This window comes from Trematomus bernacchii, unplaced genomic scaffold (genome assembly GCF_902827165.1).
Source record: "Trematomus bernacchii unplaced genomic scaffold, fTreBer1.1, whole genome shotgun sequence".
Taxonomy (NCBI): domain Eukaryota; kingdom Metazoa; phylum Chordata; class Actinopteri; order Perciformes; family Nototheniidae; genus Trematomus; species Trematomus bernacchii.
This window is the reverse complement of record NW_022987573.1, coordinates 2,599,528-2,615,300: the sequence shown is the minus strand read 5'-3', so window position 1 is coordinate 2,615,300 and position 15,773 is coordinate 2,599,528. Positions and strand designations below refer to the sequence as shown.

At 42.6% G+C, this 15,773-nt stretch overlaps 1 protein-coding gene across 1 annotated transcript in view; it reads left to right on the top strand.

The window, feature by feature from the left end:
• Positions 1 to 15,773, top strand: part of LOC117479462 (protein bicaudal D homolog 2-like) — a 43,668-nt gene that overhangs the window by 9,287 nt on the left and 18,608 nt on the right. Inside the window, exon 2 of the mRNA XM_034126416.1 lies at positions 8,299 to 8,511. Within this exon, the coding sequence (XP_033982307.1) occupies positions 8,299 to 8,511 (213 nt within the window). The remainder of the gene's footprint in view (positions 1 to 8,298; positions 8,512 to 15,773) is intronic.

Sequence of the window (15,773 nt, the reverse complement as noted above, 5' to 3'; positions counted from 1 at the left end):
CACTTTGAGCTTTCCCTCCCCCATTCGGTCAATGCTTCCTCCTGATTGATTAGACATGTCTCGACACTAATGGATGAGTCTAGGGTGATGAGTGGAAATGCATTAAAGTCTGAAAATTGCATACTCTTATAAATGAGTATTGTTAAGGTTTAATGATGGAAGGTGAAGAGTTTTGAAAACAATCCCACCGACACTAACCATATACAAATACACAAACAATTGGAGTCAATGTGTATTTCACCTCCCCCTTTTCCTGCAAACCCGACCTTGGACCTTGTAAGAAAATGTAATCACATGTTTGTGTGCCTGGCCGGCCAGCTGCTCCCCTACTTCGTCATTTATGTCTGTAACAGCGAGGGGCTTTTCAGCTGAGGAGGTCGGACGTAAAGGCTCCACAGGGAGCAGTTTCCTTTAGGAAATATGCTGTCATACCCACCAAACAGAGACTTGGTCTGTTGTTTGTTTACTTTGATGTAGGCTTGACCAATTGACCAAAAAAAAAAAGAATACTTCAAAGGCATGAAGACCAGCAAGCTCTTTGTGCAAACTAATCTCAAATGGGAGAGGTATGGGACCTGAGGACTGATGCCAGAGAAGAGTTAGCCGTGCTAGGCTGTGCTCTGTAGCCGCCATCTGGGTTGGTGTCCAGCCTCGACTGACCGCCTCCCGCTCTGTCACTGTAATTGCCATAGTTACCATAACAACGGCTGTTCCCCTGGGGTGCAGGCGCGTGGACCTGAGGGATCTGATCCAGCGGCAGTGTCAGGCAGAAAGGGGAACCGACAGGCGGACAACAGACAGGCGTTGATAAGGCAGTCTTTGCGTTGTGAATGCCTTGAGCCAATGTGATATGAAACATTGCCAGGATATGAACAATGATAAAGAACTCAGAGCTCAGACGCTGATTTGGTGGTGCCATATATCAGCCTTATTGAATCTCTGCTCTCCCTTGAGACATTGGCTTTTTCCTCCATTCTGTAGCAGATGTAGCTGCTGAACAATACAACTGATTAACAGCAGTGAATTCATTCACAAGGAAGCATCTGTTTATGTATATAAGAAATATATTCCGACGACAAAAGTAGAATCGCTGTGCTTTAATATCCTTCGGTTTCACAGAACTGACAGATTGTCCTGGTTATAAAGAGAGAAACAAAAACAGTAACTTGATTTAAGAAAAGCTTTCTCAGGAAACCCTTAACCCAACTGAAGTCTGTTGTTTCTGTAAATGTTGATAGAGGAACATGGTTTGTTTTTAGATTCAGACGGCATTCCCCATTTTCATGAGTGGCATGAAAATGACCTTTTCTCATTATGCTACAGCATGTAAAGGCTGCCTTCGTCTTGTACATAATCACTGAAGGCTAAATAAACTGTGCTCCAACTCAGGTTATTCGGCTCGCTGCCAGAGGCATAATGACTGTTTGGCTCTGTTATAACACAGGAGCCAGTCGTTGATGAACACCCACATTATAGCGCCTTCAGGCTGACGTCGACACTATGACAGCGGGGGGCTCAATTGTCTTCTCTTTTCCGATGTTGCACCGTCAATAAAAGGTGGAATATCTTCTCCAAGCTCCTGTGTTTGTGATGAATACAAAGCATGTTTGAACTTGAGGTCTGTTCTGACCAAAGGCTGACTTCAGACAGAGTGTCTAATGCTGAATTCAGATTAGTGGCATGCGTGAAGTCGGAATAAAATATGAAGTGTAGTTTTCCCCAGCGAGATCTGATGAAAGCAGAAACCAGAGCTTAATCATTGCAGCCTGATGTAAGCAAAGAACATGTATGTAGAGATGTTGTATCACTGAGCTCCTGCTGCCCAATTAGGCTGTTCTGAGGGGTTTTATGGTTGAAGATGACTTCTGCAGTGAGGCGTGTTGTGTGTGTGTGTGTGTGTGTGTGTGTGTGTGTGTGTGTGTGTGTGTGTGTGTGTGTGTGTGTGTGTGTGTGTGTGATGTGTGTGTGTGTGTGTGTGTGTGGTGTGTGTGTGTGTGTGTGTGTGTGTGTTGTGTGTGTGTGTGTGTGTGTGTGTGTGTGTGTGTGTGTGTGTGTGTGTGTGTGTGTGTGTGTGTGTGTGTGTGTGCTGTGTGTGTGTGTGTGTGTGTGTGTGTGCTGTGTGTGTGTGTGTGTGTGTGTGTGTGTGTGTGGTGTGTGTGTGTGTGTGTGTGTGTGTGTGTGTGTGTGTGTGTGTGTGTGTGTTGTGTGTGTGTGTGTGTGTGTGTGTGTGTGTGTGTGTGTGTGTGTGTGTGTGTGTGTGTGTGTGTTGCAATTCGGGAGATCCAAAAGCTTCTTGTTTTTTTTTTCTATTTGGTTCACACCCTTAAGCATGATGAGAGTATACTGCTCAGCCAACACTTGTGGCTAAATCATTTCTTCTTTAAGGAAATGTGTGTCTTGTTAACTCGCATGTGGTTATTTTTGTCTAGCCTCTGCTTTCCAATATTCTCTGTAGTGTATTCCTTGCCTTTGGCATGCAGTGCATCGCCTCCGTGTTGCCAGCATTAGTTGCATACAGTGCTGGTGGAGCCCCTACGAGGCTTTGAACACTCGCCTCTTTCCCCCTTTATCTCAGAAGGAAGAACATGCCCCAACATGGCAACACCAGGTGCTGCAGTATAGCTGACTGCAAGGCACCCAGGGAAAATGGGATGAATGTATGTGTTGGGTCTGTGAAATTGTCCAGGCCTGTGTTTGAATAATAAGCCAACGGCTCTGTGCTATGCAGTGAATCACTATGGCTCAGTGCCAGGCAACAGCTAATAGCTCTGCCTCCCTCGCTCATATTCCTCTCGCCTCTTTTTTCCCTCTCCTTCTGTTTGACACATATAACACATACATGTAAGTGTTAAATATGACAGTTTCTTCTACTGATTTTGCCGTAGTAAATCCCTACTTGAAAGGTACACATTTTAGAGTTTCAGAATTGGGGAGAAACTGTCACTCCCTGAAGCATGAAGAGGATAATTCACAGCCAATCATTTCTCACGGGATGAAAGCAAATGTCTTTCTCTTCAATTTCTAACACACTGAAGACTAAAGTCTGAAGTAAATAATTAGCTTCTCTGTTACTCATTAAAGCAACTTGTCATTGGCCTTGGCACTAATCAGCAACAGCACTTTGAGTAAATTGAGTTAACTAAAACAAGCAGACACTGCCATGTGACATGGTTTACATTCCTCAGAGAATAACGTTATAAAGAACGATGGAAAAACATGGTGAGCTGTTAAAGGTGGGGTAGGTAAGTTTGAGAAACCGTCTCGAGATACACTTTTTGTTATATTCCATGGAATGCTCTTAACATCCCGATAGCAATGAATATCTTAAGTGCTTTGACAAAAAATCCATAAAAAATTCAAATGTAATCTGTGGAAGCCGTAGTACTGTAAAAAGCACGACCAATCATTTTAGCCATCCCGGCTAAAATAACTGGATGGCCTACCTGCCTGTCAGCCTTCCATCTGTGCACAAACTTATCTCGTGCCCTCATTGGTCATGTGCGCGTTCGTGTGTGTTGGAGGAGGGGCTCTGTAAGGAAGTGGCAGATTTCTTCCGGTTGTGTATTTTCAAATTCTAGCGCACTCGAGCTGGTTTCTCCAAAATGACCTACCCCACCTTTAAGTGCTGTAGAACTAAATGAAGTATAGTGTAGTGAGACGTTAGGGTAGAATAGTAGGTCAACCCGCTGTGCTAGGTCACTCATGTGACGTGCTGCCCCAAGATATCTTTATTATCAAAAGTTGATAATGGACAACTAAATATAGTCGTCTAAATATAGTCGTCGACACACTCCTCGAAGCAATCTGTCCCTTCAAAGTGGCTGGCTGCATAGTGGCCTGTGAATAGAGATAGTGACACAGAAGGAGTGCTTCACGAGGCAAAATAATCCAGTTTTTTTTTTTTTTAATCCTGCCCCTCCTCTGCTATCACATACTTGCTTGAACACTGCTTTGGCATCCAAGGTCAACCCCACCACTACTCTATCTGTATGACTAACTAAACTGATCTAAATTACATAGCATTATATTGTTCAGCATTAGTCACAAGCTCTCTTTGTCATAGCAGAAGAATGCGGCTGTAGAGACGGAAAATCTCTGCGCAACGTCAGCCCACTCTAGTCCACAAGGCTTGCCAAAGGCATATCACATTTCTGCATCTTGAAGCTGTTTCGTCTTGTATTGCACAGTAGGCATGTCCTCCTACTATCTGGGGTCATCTAGTGAGATTATCATGTCAGCATTATGCCTCTAAATCAGTGTTTCCTTGGGGAAGCCATTTTACTCGCTATTTATTCTCTCCTTATACATTTAGAGGTTAGCCTTTTCCATTTTGTTTTGAATCTGGAACTCAGTTTTATGCTCCAGAAGGTTTTATCAGCACATGTCTCAAGGTTTGTTTTGTTGTATTTCTATCTAATTTGAGAATGTTTCAACCAACATAAAATACTTGACTGGGTCCCTGATATTACATTACATGTTACTTGTTAGACGCTTTTATCCAAAGCGACTTACATACTCAATACTGTGGGCAATCCCCAGCTGATAGTACAGCTCAATATGAGAAATGGTTCACTTTTAGTTTAGCTTCTTTCAATCTGTCTCAGCAACAAATAATAAGCTGTCTGACTCTTCACTTAGTCTTATCCTGTTTGCATTACTGCCTCTCCTCTTGAAGCTAGCTTTACTTTCTTAATACATCCAGACTGAAGACCACAGAGGGCTGAATGGAAACTTTGACAATGACAAGATTATAGCCAGACCAGAGATAAAATAATCAGACCCAAATCTAAAGAGATTCCCTTTTGGGTGTTGGTCTTAAATGCAAGGCTTTCCAAGAGCACTCATCCCTATTGTTTGAAATACTCTTGGCCTCTTATTTAAATCCAGCCCTGTACAGAGCTTTTATATTCTCTGCTGCAGATAGTCTTTAGTAGTCCTATCTATGGGTCTGTCTCTGAATATACCTCTTCTCACTTCATGCCACAGAAACACTGCTCTCCAATGGGAAAGAAACCAAAAATAGAATTGTACATTTGCTTTACTTTGAGGCCTCTGAGACTTGCAGTATCGATCTGTTTGTTACTTGTCAGAGACCTAAAGCCCGTCTCCCTTGTGCTCTTGAATCAAAGTATCGGAGAAACATGCGCAGAAACCAACAGTGAACTCTGACCTACAATCTCTCTGCTTTAACATCCTACACCATTTAAGGTGTTGGACATTACCACCAGGGCTGTAGCCTGAGGAACCCAGTGTTTAGCATTCCCCTTCTGTTTCTGAACAGGGATCATACAGCACAACAGAAAGATGACTAGTGGTAAATCCTGATTTGTCTCACCTTCTAATCAGTGGACTTTGTCTCTGAAGGTTGTGTCTTTGGTGAGATGACAGGACGATATAATGATAATAACATGTTCAGGCTTTGACCACAAACACACAAGCTGGCCCGCTGCCGTAGCAACATTTGTTTGGCTGTAAGGTAAACCCACATATAGCAGATTGAGTGTAATATAAACCTCATTACCAGAGAAACCAGTGTTTTGATAAAGGCTATACCTCAAACTAAAATGAAGGCATAGCAACAACATCCTTCCTTAAATTAGTCATAGCATTCGTGCACCCATGTGAGAGTCTTTTTTTAACCTTTTGAAAGTTTCCATGTGTTAATCTCATGACTAGGGTAGTCAGACCCTTTGTTTTAGTTTAAGCAATGTGGGGAAGTAATGAAAATCAGAGAAAAATAACTCGTAGGCGACTCGTCTCATTTGATCAATCATGCTCAATCACATGATGCTTTTGATCACCGATGATGTGCTTTGATCTACACATGGCAGAGCAGAGTCTGAAGAGGAGCCCGGCAGGGTGTCTGAACCTCACCCCCTAATGTATGCACTCATCTGGAATCAGACATTCGGGTCTGTAGGGGGATAAATCTCTTGAATTATTGACTTTCCTTTATGAAGCGTTAATGTTAGCCGTAGCCCTCTGTGGGGAAATCCAGTCCAGACAGCGTGCTAATGACCAAAGATCTGCCTTTGATTAGCTTTACAAGAGATTAATAACCCACAGCGCAAAAAACGCAACATATGGCAAGCTAAAGATGAATTATACATTGGTTGGGCAGCTCACTATGGGATTACAGGCTTGGTCGCGTGCGTCCATAATTTAGCCTCCCCCAAATGTAGCCTAAACCCATGCTTGGGTAGCTGAGATTAAAGGCCTTGGGTCAGAGGGTTTTGGCTAGGGTCTCTACTTTATGTTTAGAGGACAGGCCTCTTAGATTGGACTGATTGGAGTCCCTTCAATGTCCACTATTCACCAAGATTATAATGATGGGATTCCCCTGTTTCTGATTGGATTAATCCTGTCTCCTGCAAAGACTTCCTCATCAAATACAGTCTCCTGCTGATTGTTGGTGTGATTTTAGGAGAAGAGGAAGCTTGTGGAGAAGTTGTAAGAGTAGTTATTAAACAGATACTTTTATCTAGAGTTACTGACATAAGTTTTTTATTGACACACTTTGCCTGTCAATAAATGTCTAATGAACCTTGGCTTCAAGATTACTTAAGCACCTCCCAGAAGTCGTATCTAGATATGTTTATACATGTTCTGAACAGTCATTTGTTATTTTCATTATCAATTAATATACTGCAAAATAACTTTCATAAACCACTTTTCAGTTCAGTTCAGCCAACAAGATATTTAGTTTACTATTACATAACTCAAAGAAGAGCAGGACATCCTCAAAACTGCGAAGCAAACAAATATCGAAATGCTTTTTAACTTTTATAACAACAACATATTCTTGTCAATCACCCTCCAATTATTTTCTGTCATTGGACTCATTGACTAGGCAACTCATTTCAGCTCTTGTGTTGGCTTGGTAGTTACCGTATTTTTTTCTAGTGCAACACATTTTCAGGTTATCTGTCAAAGAAAAAAAGGCAATCTTTAGAGAACTAACACAATCAAATTTCAGTTATCACCATTTCAATCTGCCGTTGCTTCCAAATTGCACATGTTGTGTTCCAGGCTGAGGTTTTATCTCTTCATCCTTGCTCGCTGGATCCTGGAAAGTGAGAGAGATAATGTAGCCTCCCGCACCCCGCACCAGACATGATGTCACGCTGCGCACATCTGTAACCCACTGAAATAGTTTTACACTCACATATTTATGAAACTCTTAAGTCCTGCAAGTAGGCCAGTTCAACTAATGCAAATGTCCAGGTTATCCTTCCTCTAAAGGAATTACTGGGATTAGTATGATAGGCAGTCAAATAGAGAAAATCCTGCAGATGTATGGGGGTAGCATGTCAGAGAGAAGAGACTGCACTGCAGCTGCAAACAAGGTCAGATGCAGGGCCTCAGGTGATTTCAGATTACTGCCTGCACTCGAGCTGTGAGGCGAGATGAGAATCAACTTTTTCCACACGATCACTGGTGGTTACAGGAGTGGAAATGAAATCTATAATCAGGGGGATGATTATTTTGGGAAGGCAGAGAGTAGCCTAACCTAGATTCTGTTGCAGTTAGGGTCTTCCTCACTGTCAGTCTCTGTTCATATATTGATGCCTTGCAGGAAAGCAAAAAATGAAGATCAAAATTAAGCCAGCATTATATATTTATTTCATTTTGCACAATGAAACTACAGGACTCCCCCCCCCCCCCCCCCCCCCCCCCCCCTAGACTTGAACTGAGAATATCCCCTACAGAAGGTAGAAGCCTTAGCCTATATGTCTTCCATAGTTACTCTTTCTTTCTGTCTTATAGGTAATCTTTATGAATTTCATCCCCCTCGGGCAATCCGTAAAAATCAAATATCTGCTGACCTTGCCGTACTCTGCTATGATCTCCTGAGGTATTAAGAGCATTAGAACACAGGCCTCTCATCATCACCCAGAGCATTTGCTCTACTTTTACTGTTTGGCTTTCCCATCTGTGGAGTCGGTGCCGAGCACGTGCAGGGAGGGAGTGATGTGGGGGGGGGGACAGGGGGAAGATGGGATGATGCAGCCCAGATGGAGCCTAACTGATTATCTCTACGGGGCGACGGCAGGGTTTTGGGAGGTTATTCTAGCCCCAGTCCCTAGCTGAACCATAGTAATAGAGATTAGTGTCACTTAAGAATGGCTGAATCACTAAATAACCTTTTTACAAATCCCGATTGTAAAAATATAATAGCCTGTTAATGCTTCAATCCCCTGACTGACATATATCTGTCGCCTGGCCACTAAATATCATTAACAATGTATTAAAAACACATTCTAAAAAAACGCTTCTCCTCCTTCATTGTATCTCCAGGCCTTTGGACAAGCCTACTCCAACCACAGGAAGGTGGCAGCGGATGGGGAGAGCCGTGAGGAGTCTCTTATCCAGGAGTCGGCCAGTAAGGAGGCCTACTACGAGCAGAGGGTCCTGGAGCTGCAGACCGAGGTCCGCCAGGCACGCAACATCCTCACCAACACCCAGTCTGAGAATGAACGCATGAACACCATCACCCAGGAGATGAGAGAGGTAAGAGTCGGAGATACACAATCAGACATATTCCAGAATTATTATAAGTATTTAAGGATGTTAATAATACACACATGACGTTTGAAAGGTCAGGATCGGATAAAGTCACTTCACAGAATATTACTGCTCAATAGAAGACACTGTATCGTGGTGCTAATTTTCTCGCGTCATTACTTTGAAAATGAACTATTTTCTGAGTTGAAGCAAAGGGCTGTGTCTTGTTTGCTTGCAGCTATCAAGAACAACGGGTGTCTTTGTCGATGTTTATATTCGTCTGAAGCATAACAGATATTTATCACTGATCAGTCTCAAGCCATGTGTTTGTGAGCCTGCAGGAGGAAACTGGGGCATACAGTTTTACACTTTTTACAGATAGACTCTGTCTGTCATAATAATCACTTTGATTTTGCTGTCCAAGCCTGTGCTATTAAGGGTGTGATTGCAGAGTCAGCAGCTGGTACGTTTCTGACATGTTAAGACACGGGGAAACATCTTGCCTTTTAAGCCTAATATGATCCTCCAACACTATTGTGATGCAGGGTGGAGTTATAATTACAGATCAGGGAAAGCACTGAGACCATGGGAAACATGCTCTGTAAGAAAAGAAGGCATGACATAATAAACTATTCATATCTCACATTTGTATAAACTGGTGAATGACAGTAGTGCTTAACCTGTTGCCCCACCTTTAGCATTAATGCCATGCCTCGTTGTAAAAAAAGTTAACATCAAACTAGTCGTTGGCCCAACCGTCTGTTAACTGAAATGTTTTTTAAACATTTATCAGGGCATACCCATACACATTATATTATTTTCTCTTAATCTTTCCTCACTAGCGTAATGCTAACCGTTATTGTCTGCGCCCCACTTTGGACAATGTCTGACCTATTCAGAGCCTCCATTTACATATATTCACAGCTAATTGACCTCATTAAAAGAGACGAGAGTGCAATGCAGTGCAGAGCGTGGGTTGTGTGTCTTTGCCAATGGCCATGCATGTGTGATTTTCTTTGATGAAGCTAGTGATGAGGAGATTGCATGAACAGAATAGCAGTACAGGTTCAAATCACACAGACTGAGAGGAGAACAGAGCTTTGAAGAAGTACAGTACGTACAGGCAGGAAGATATAAAAGGATGAGAAGAGATGAACAGAGTGTGACAGGAGGGCAGAGGGAGCTTCTCACCTTAAAAGAGTTCCTTTGGTCTATGCTCCCTTGACACCCAAGCAAAGGCTGGAATATTAAGTAGGTTGGTTTGAAGTAGCTTGAGAAATAAGGGACAGACTACTCGCTTCTCTAGAATGGTGCGTGATGCATGGCATAGTGCACACTAAAGGAACTACATTTCTGTATGTTTTTGCATTATATTAGTTTGTTATCCAGGCATTATTTATTTCAGACACACAGCTACATTTTGGTGCTAAATCATCAGTGTTGTAACCCGTTCCATGCATACCTCTCCACGCAATCATCTTCCCACAGTATGAGATTGAGCACTTCTTCTTCTCTGTATCACTCTTTTGTCATGTGGTAGTTAAACCCATCAATGTTCCAAGTCTTCCTGTGTTTGTGCACAGCAGATTTAGCTGGGTCCTCTGTTTTGAAGCTCAAGTTGGTAATTCCAGTGTAATTGGGAGGGAGGCGAGTTAAAAAAGGGCTTCCCTCTAAAGTGAGTCTTAACTCTTTGGTGGGCAGCTGCTTGAATCGCTGCTGTTTACCGCGAGTCACTGCTTGAAACAGATGTCAGCCGCATTTCTTACTGAGATTAGTGAAAAAGACTTTAAAAATGGCATGTCCCTCAAAACGACTTAAGTTCCGGAAAGCTCCCAATTCCACTATAATTAGGTCAGCTGATGCTCAGCTCTGCATCTATGTTGGTTTAAGTTGGGAATAATAAAAGCCAGATGTGCCTCCCAAGACATGTGCTTGCAGCAGAATACACATTTTACTGCCTGCAGACATTCAAGACTCAACTTGAATGTTATTTCTTTCTACAAAGACATTACATCTGAAGTTACTTCTTATATCTTTATTCCAAAAATGTAAGAGAAATAGGATTGTAGTGATAGCTGGTTAGCTTATATACTGTGTTGGTATAACTGGTGGTGCACTGGTTTGCATTAGGGCCTTCCTGCAGGTGGTATTCCCATTATAAACACCCTAAAGCAGCACCATGGGCTCTGGCCAGCTCTAATTGGCGAGGTAAAAGGGGTTAGAGTGTAAATTGCCCCATGTATAGGAGATAATGACACCCTTCTAATGGTGCTTCTGTGGGTGTCAGGAGGAGTGTGTGTGGCAGGCAAATGGAGGGAGCCTGGGCACTGGCTGGCACTGTGACCAGACTGACAGGACTGAAAGACGCCTTTGTCTCCTGGGTTTCAAATTAGCCCAAAAGCTTAGGCAGGGAGAGAAAGGGGGAGCACTTGGAGACGGCAAGAATGGTGAGAAAGAAGGAGAAGGAGGCCTAAAATCCGTTAGGAGAAAGGCTTAATGAGAGTAAACTCAGCACCAATGGTGGACTGTGCTTCTTTTCTGGGCATTATGGGTAATCATATTACATCAGGAGGTTGATTGAATGACTCAATTTCATCATTAAATGCAACTGACAGTTTTGCTGTAACTGTTGCCTTTTGTGTTTTGGTTTAAAGTAGGTGTTATTATATATCTATAAGGTTTCTCTGTAATCTATTACATTGTATTTCGGGTGAGAGTTTTTATGAGATCAGTACGGATGAAAAACAGCTTGCGAAAGGCTTACAAAATGTAATTTGACTGTGTGTTGATCAAAAATCAATCGCTAGATAATGCCATCACTCCAACAATCTGCAGATGTGGATATTTAATTAAGTGTAAAATAACTCTTTCTCTGTACAGGGCAGTTCATTCTCTACCATTTAGGAACATTATTTCAGCTGGATGTTGACATCACATTCAAACCGCCTAGACATGCTTTCATGGCAAAGACTCAAATGCTAGCCCCAAGCACTGGTAAGACACATGTCAGTGCTATGCCGCAGTCTACAGGATTAAATCCTCACAAAGAGCCAGTAAAATTGTAAGGAGGTGCACTCTAATAGGCATGACTTCATTACATTCAATCTCATGTCTTGAGAGGACTGTGCCTACAGTGATGGCTGCCATTATGCTCTCTGAATGGGGGTCTCCATTGCCTGCCTCCTTAGGAAATGATCGAGCAAAGCCACTGATAAAAACGCTGAGAAGTGTTATCTGTGTACACTCCAATCACACTCATAAAAAATGTAATGTGTTTCCACCTCAGCATCACATGATTGCTTCCAGTATTTCCTCTTCATTTGCACCACCCAGGATATGCTGACACAGTAACATGTGTTGCCTCAAGTCTCTTCCATAACTACTGTCACCCTGAGGTGATTTACCTGCTTTGGCCATTTCCCCTCCCAAACCAATAAATTATGATGTTGAGCTTTTGTCAATCGCCTAAAGTGTTGCTCATTTAAATGATAAACATGATTGTTTTTTTCACCTCATGGACACAGTCGATGGAGCTGTCAGGCTTCCCTTTTAATTTAAGTGCCTTTTCAAATGGCTGGATTAAACACCTGAGGGGGGGGTCCGCATCGTTGGGCTTAGTATAAAAGGTCAGAAGAGTGCAGAAGTACAAAGCTAATGAAAGGAAGGCCATTGTAGTTATTGTAATGACAAGAAATGAGTGCGATGCTGCATTTTTCATTTTTTCAGGGGACATGAGAGCAGGATTTCTGTTGTCATGGCAGCCCTTACCTTGATTACTGAAAGGTCAGAGGCGTGTAAAGGCAGCCTAAGTAAGGTTGCTCTTTGTTCCCTGTTATTATCGTCTGACGGGAGGCTAATGTAACAGGACTCCTCGAAGGCTCTAGGGTGCTGATGTCGACTGCCTTATTATTTCTTGTGACATAAATGCCATGCCGGATCACCTCCTGTCCTGCAATAGTTGGAGGTGATGGGCAGTAGAGAAAGACAAACAGAGAAAAGGTTGAAAAATGAACTTAAGAAAAAACTCAATGAGACAGCAGCAGAAGGAGAAGAGATGTAATAAACACATTTTTACTCAAATTTCAATTTTTTCAACGAGTATCTCATAACTGACACTTGATCCTGCAGATGTTTTTTGGCCACAGCCCCCACCATCATTCAATCTGACTCCCACTTCAGCTTCCTCCTGAGTCGCATGTCTAAAAGATTGATGACTTGAGAGGGATGCGTCTCTAAAACACATTTAGAAGATGTGCCATTGATCCCTAACAATATTTGTCTTTGGTATCAGCTCTGAAAGTGTCGATCTTGATTTAAGCCTCTGGCTCGTAGCACCAAAGAGGTTTTCCATGCTGGATCAATGGATCCTAATAAATCATCAACACACAAACACACAACAGGCCTACACATTCACTGCAGATAATGGGTGTAAATGTGCTCACATCAACAGTTCTCCACTCTCATCCAAATGACCTCAAAATCACTAATTCACTCATAAGTGCATGTGGACACGTTCACCCTGTGGGCTTTTATACACTCACACCAGGCAAAGAATCATCAGCTACGCACTCACAGGGTTCCTTTCATTTTTTAGATTGTAATTGTCTCATTGAAAAGTGTGACCTTGACTGTGTTGTGTCTCTGTAATGGAGTCTGGGTTGGCTGCATAGAATGACAATTGCTTGCAGCGAAGAGGAGGATAAAAGCAGATCTGCTTTCACCCACATTCTAGCTGTGACAGTAGCAATAGGCCCCTGAGCTTCATTATTCCTTTGCTCGGTCTAAACCTATTCTGGGGGGGTTGAACTGCAGTGCATCTAGGATTCATTTCTTGTCTCTCCTGAAGGTAATCCTGGGATGTGCTGGGCTTGGTAGAGTTAGCGTTAACTCAGGCTGACATGACCTTGACGTGCGGCAGAGCCTACAGGAGATGAAACGTGTTTTCACTCATTAGCTATCTGAAGATCGTAGTGCGTTCTGGAGCCCTGTATCACCTGAGATCTGCAAGCTGAATTCAACATGGCGAGCCCTGTCTACTTATTTTTTCATCTGATAGATAGACATGATGGAACTAAAGCTTGGTAGGAGGAGGGAATTCAACTGTGACTGATACATGGTCTCTAAAGGCACACTGACACGCTGAGGAGAGAGAGGGTGGGGGTGGGAAATATGAGCACGTCAATGTTTGTGAAATGGAGGCCAGTGGTTTTAGAAAGAGAAGCCAAGACAGAGGGTTAAAAAAGCAATATTGACCTGTACCTGGTGTCATAGCATCTGGGGACCCCTCTGCACTTTGTAGGAAGAGTCATTTGAGAAGGAAATTCAGTGCATGTGCATTTTACTGAAGTGCATAGTAGGTAGGATGGAGAGGAATAGAGGTCAGCGGAGTGCAAGAGAAAAAGGGAGAATATATATTTTTTATATTGAGTCTCTCTATTAAATCAATAGTACAGTCTCTTGCCATATGGGGGTCGCAGCACTTTCGAGGGAACTAAACCAGAGGGGTGAAAAGCTAGTAAATACGATACGATGCGATATACTTTATTGTCCCCGTAAGGAAATTTGTTCTGGACTCCGTCCTGCAGTGCATCCATGTACATATACAAACATAGTGGACATTAAGAGACATACACATATCATCAGTCATACACCGTTTGAACAAACACAATACACACACGTACATACTGACAATGGCGACCTATTGCACAACCCTCATGGCCAACATTAAAAAAAAGTACATTTCGTTACATTTGACTACATATCATTTCATGTGAATGTTAAGAAGCTTAATCGACATAGGTAGGAATGAGTGCTTATAGCGGTTCAGCCTGCTCCTGGGAACCCTGAATCTTCTACCAGAAGGTAGGAGCTGGAATTCTGGGTGGAGTATGTGGGTGGGATCAGACACAATTTTTTTTGCCTGTCTGATAATCGACTGCTCGTATATGTTTTGGAGAGATGGGTGTTTTTTAACCCCCATAATCTTCATAGCAGTCTGTACTAGGGATGCTCCGATCGATCGGTCACCGATCGAGATCTGCCGATACTCACTCTCTACCGATCGATCGGTGCTCTCTAAACATGCCGATCGCGAGGGCCGATCGCATGACGTAAAATACATGACACTTTTCTCTGTGCGCGGCAAAACAAGCTCGCCAAAATGGCTTCACCGGTCTGGCATTATTTTAAGGTGTCCGAAAAAGACAGTAAAATAGCGGTATGCAACGTGTGTGTGAAGCAGAAATCCTGCAGCTCCACCCGCTGTGACGGACCGGTGAGCGGAGCGAAACACACAAGAGTTAGACCTAACACACTTAGCTATTTTATCTACCTCTGAAACAAGCTAAACTAGTTATAAATATGTTTATTCTTCACTGTCGGCCTCACACATTACTGGATCAGCGAGCTGCATGAGACGATACTGACGGGCTGTCAGGAGAGGGAGAGCGGGGGAGGGGGAGAGAGAGAGAGAGAGGGGGAGAGAGAGAGAGAGGGGGAGAGAGGAAAAGAGAGCGCTTGCTCATTTCTCCCGTGTTATTATCCAAAGTGAATGTAAACTTGAATAATATACATAATTTGAATGTAATAATTAAGTTGATTGTTGTTTGTGGAAGCTCCAGTGAATGAGCCCCATTAACTGAGTTTTAAACATCACTTTAAATGGAAGATTTAAAGTGATGTTTAAATCTTCCATTTAGGCCCCGCCCACTCGATCGGATCGGCGATCGGTATCGGCAGATACTGATTCCGGCGATCGGCGATCGGAGCATCCCTAGTCTGTACCAGGCGAGCGATCTGTGACTTTGACTGCACTGTCAAGTTACCATACCAGGCAGTGATACCATACCTCATGATGCTCTCCAACACTGCATGATAGAACAGTGTTAGAAATTTAAAATCAATGTTTACAGATGAAGAACTCATTAATTTCAGTATTGTGTTCACACCTTAAAAGGTATGAAAGGAGGGATTGTTAGAAATTAAAATCAATGTTAATAGCATAATTGGTCTAAAATATATCGTCAGTTTTAAAAGCTGTTTTATTGTGAAAAAACCCGGAAGTTCTCAGTCTCAATGCCAAGCTTTTATTCTGAAAATCCTTCATATCCGGTCAGTACGTAGCATGTCGTAAAAGTGTTTCTAGGACTTCTAAACTAACGATTACAGCTGTTTATAAGGTATTAAATAGAAAGTCATGACAGAGATAATGAGGAGAAAATGCTTAAGGAAGTAGGCAGAGAATATCAATGTCGAAATCATCTGTGCTC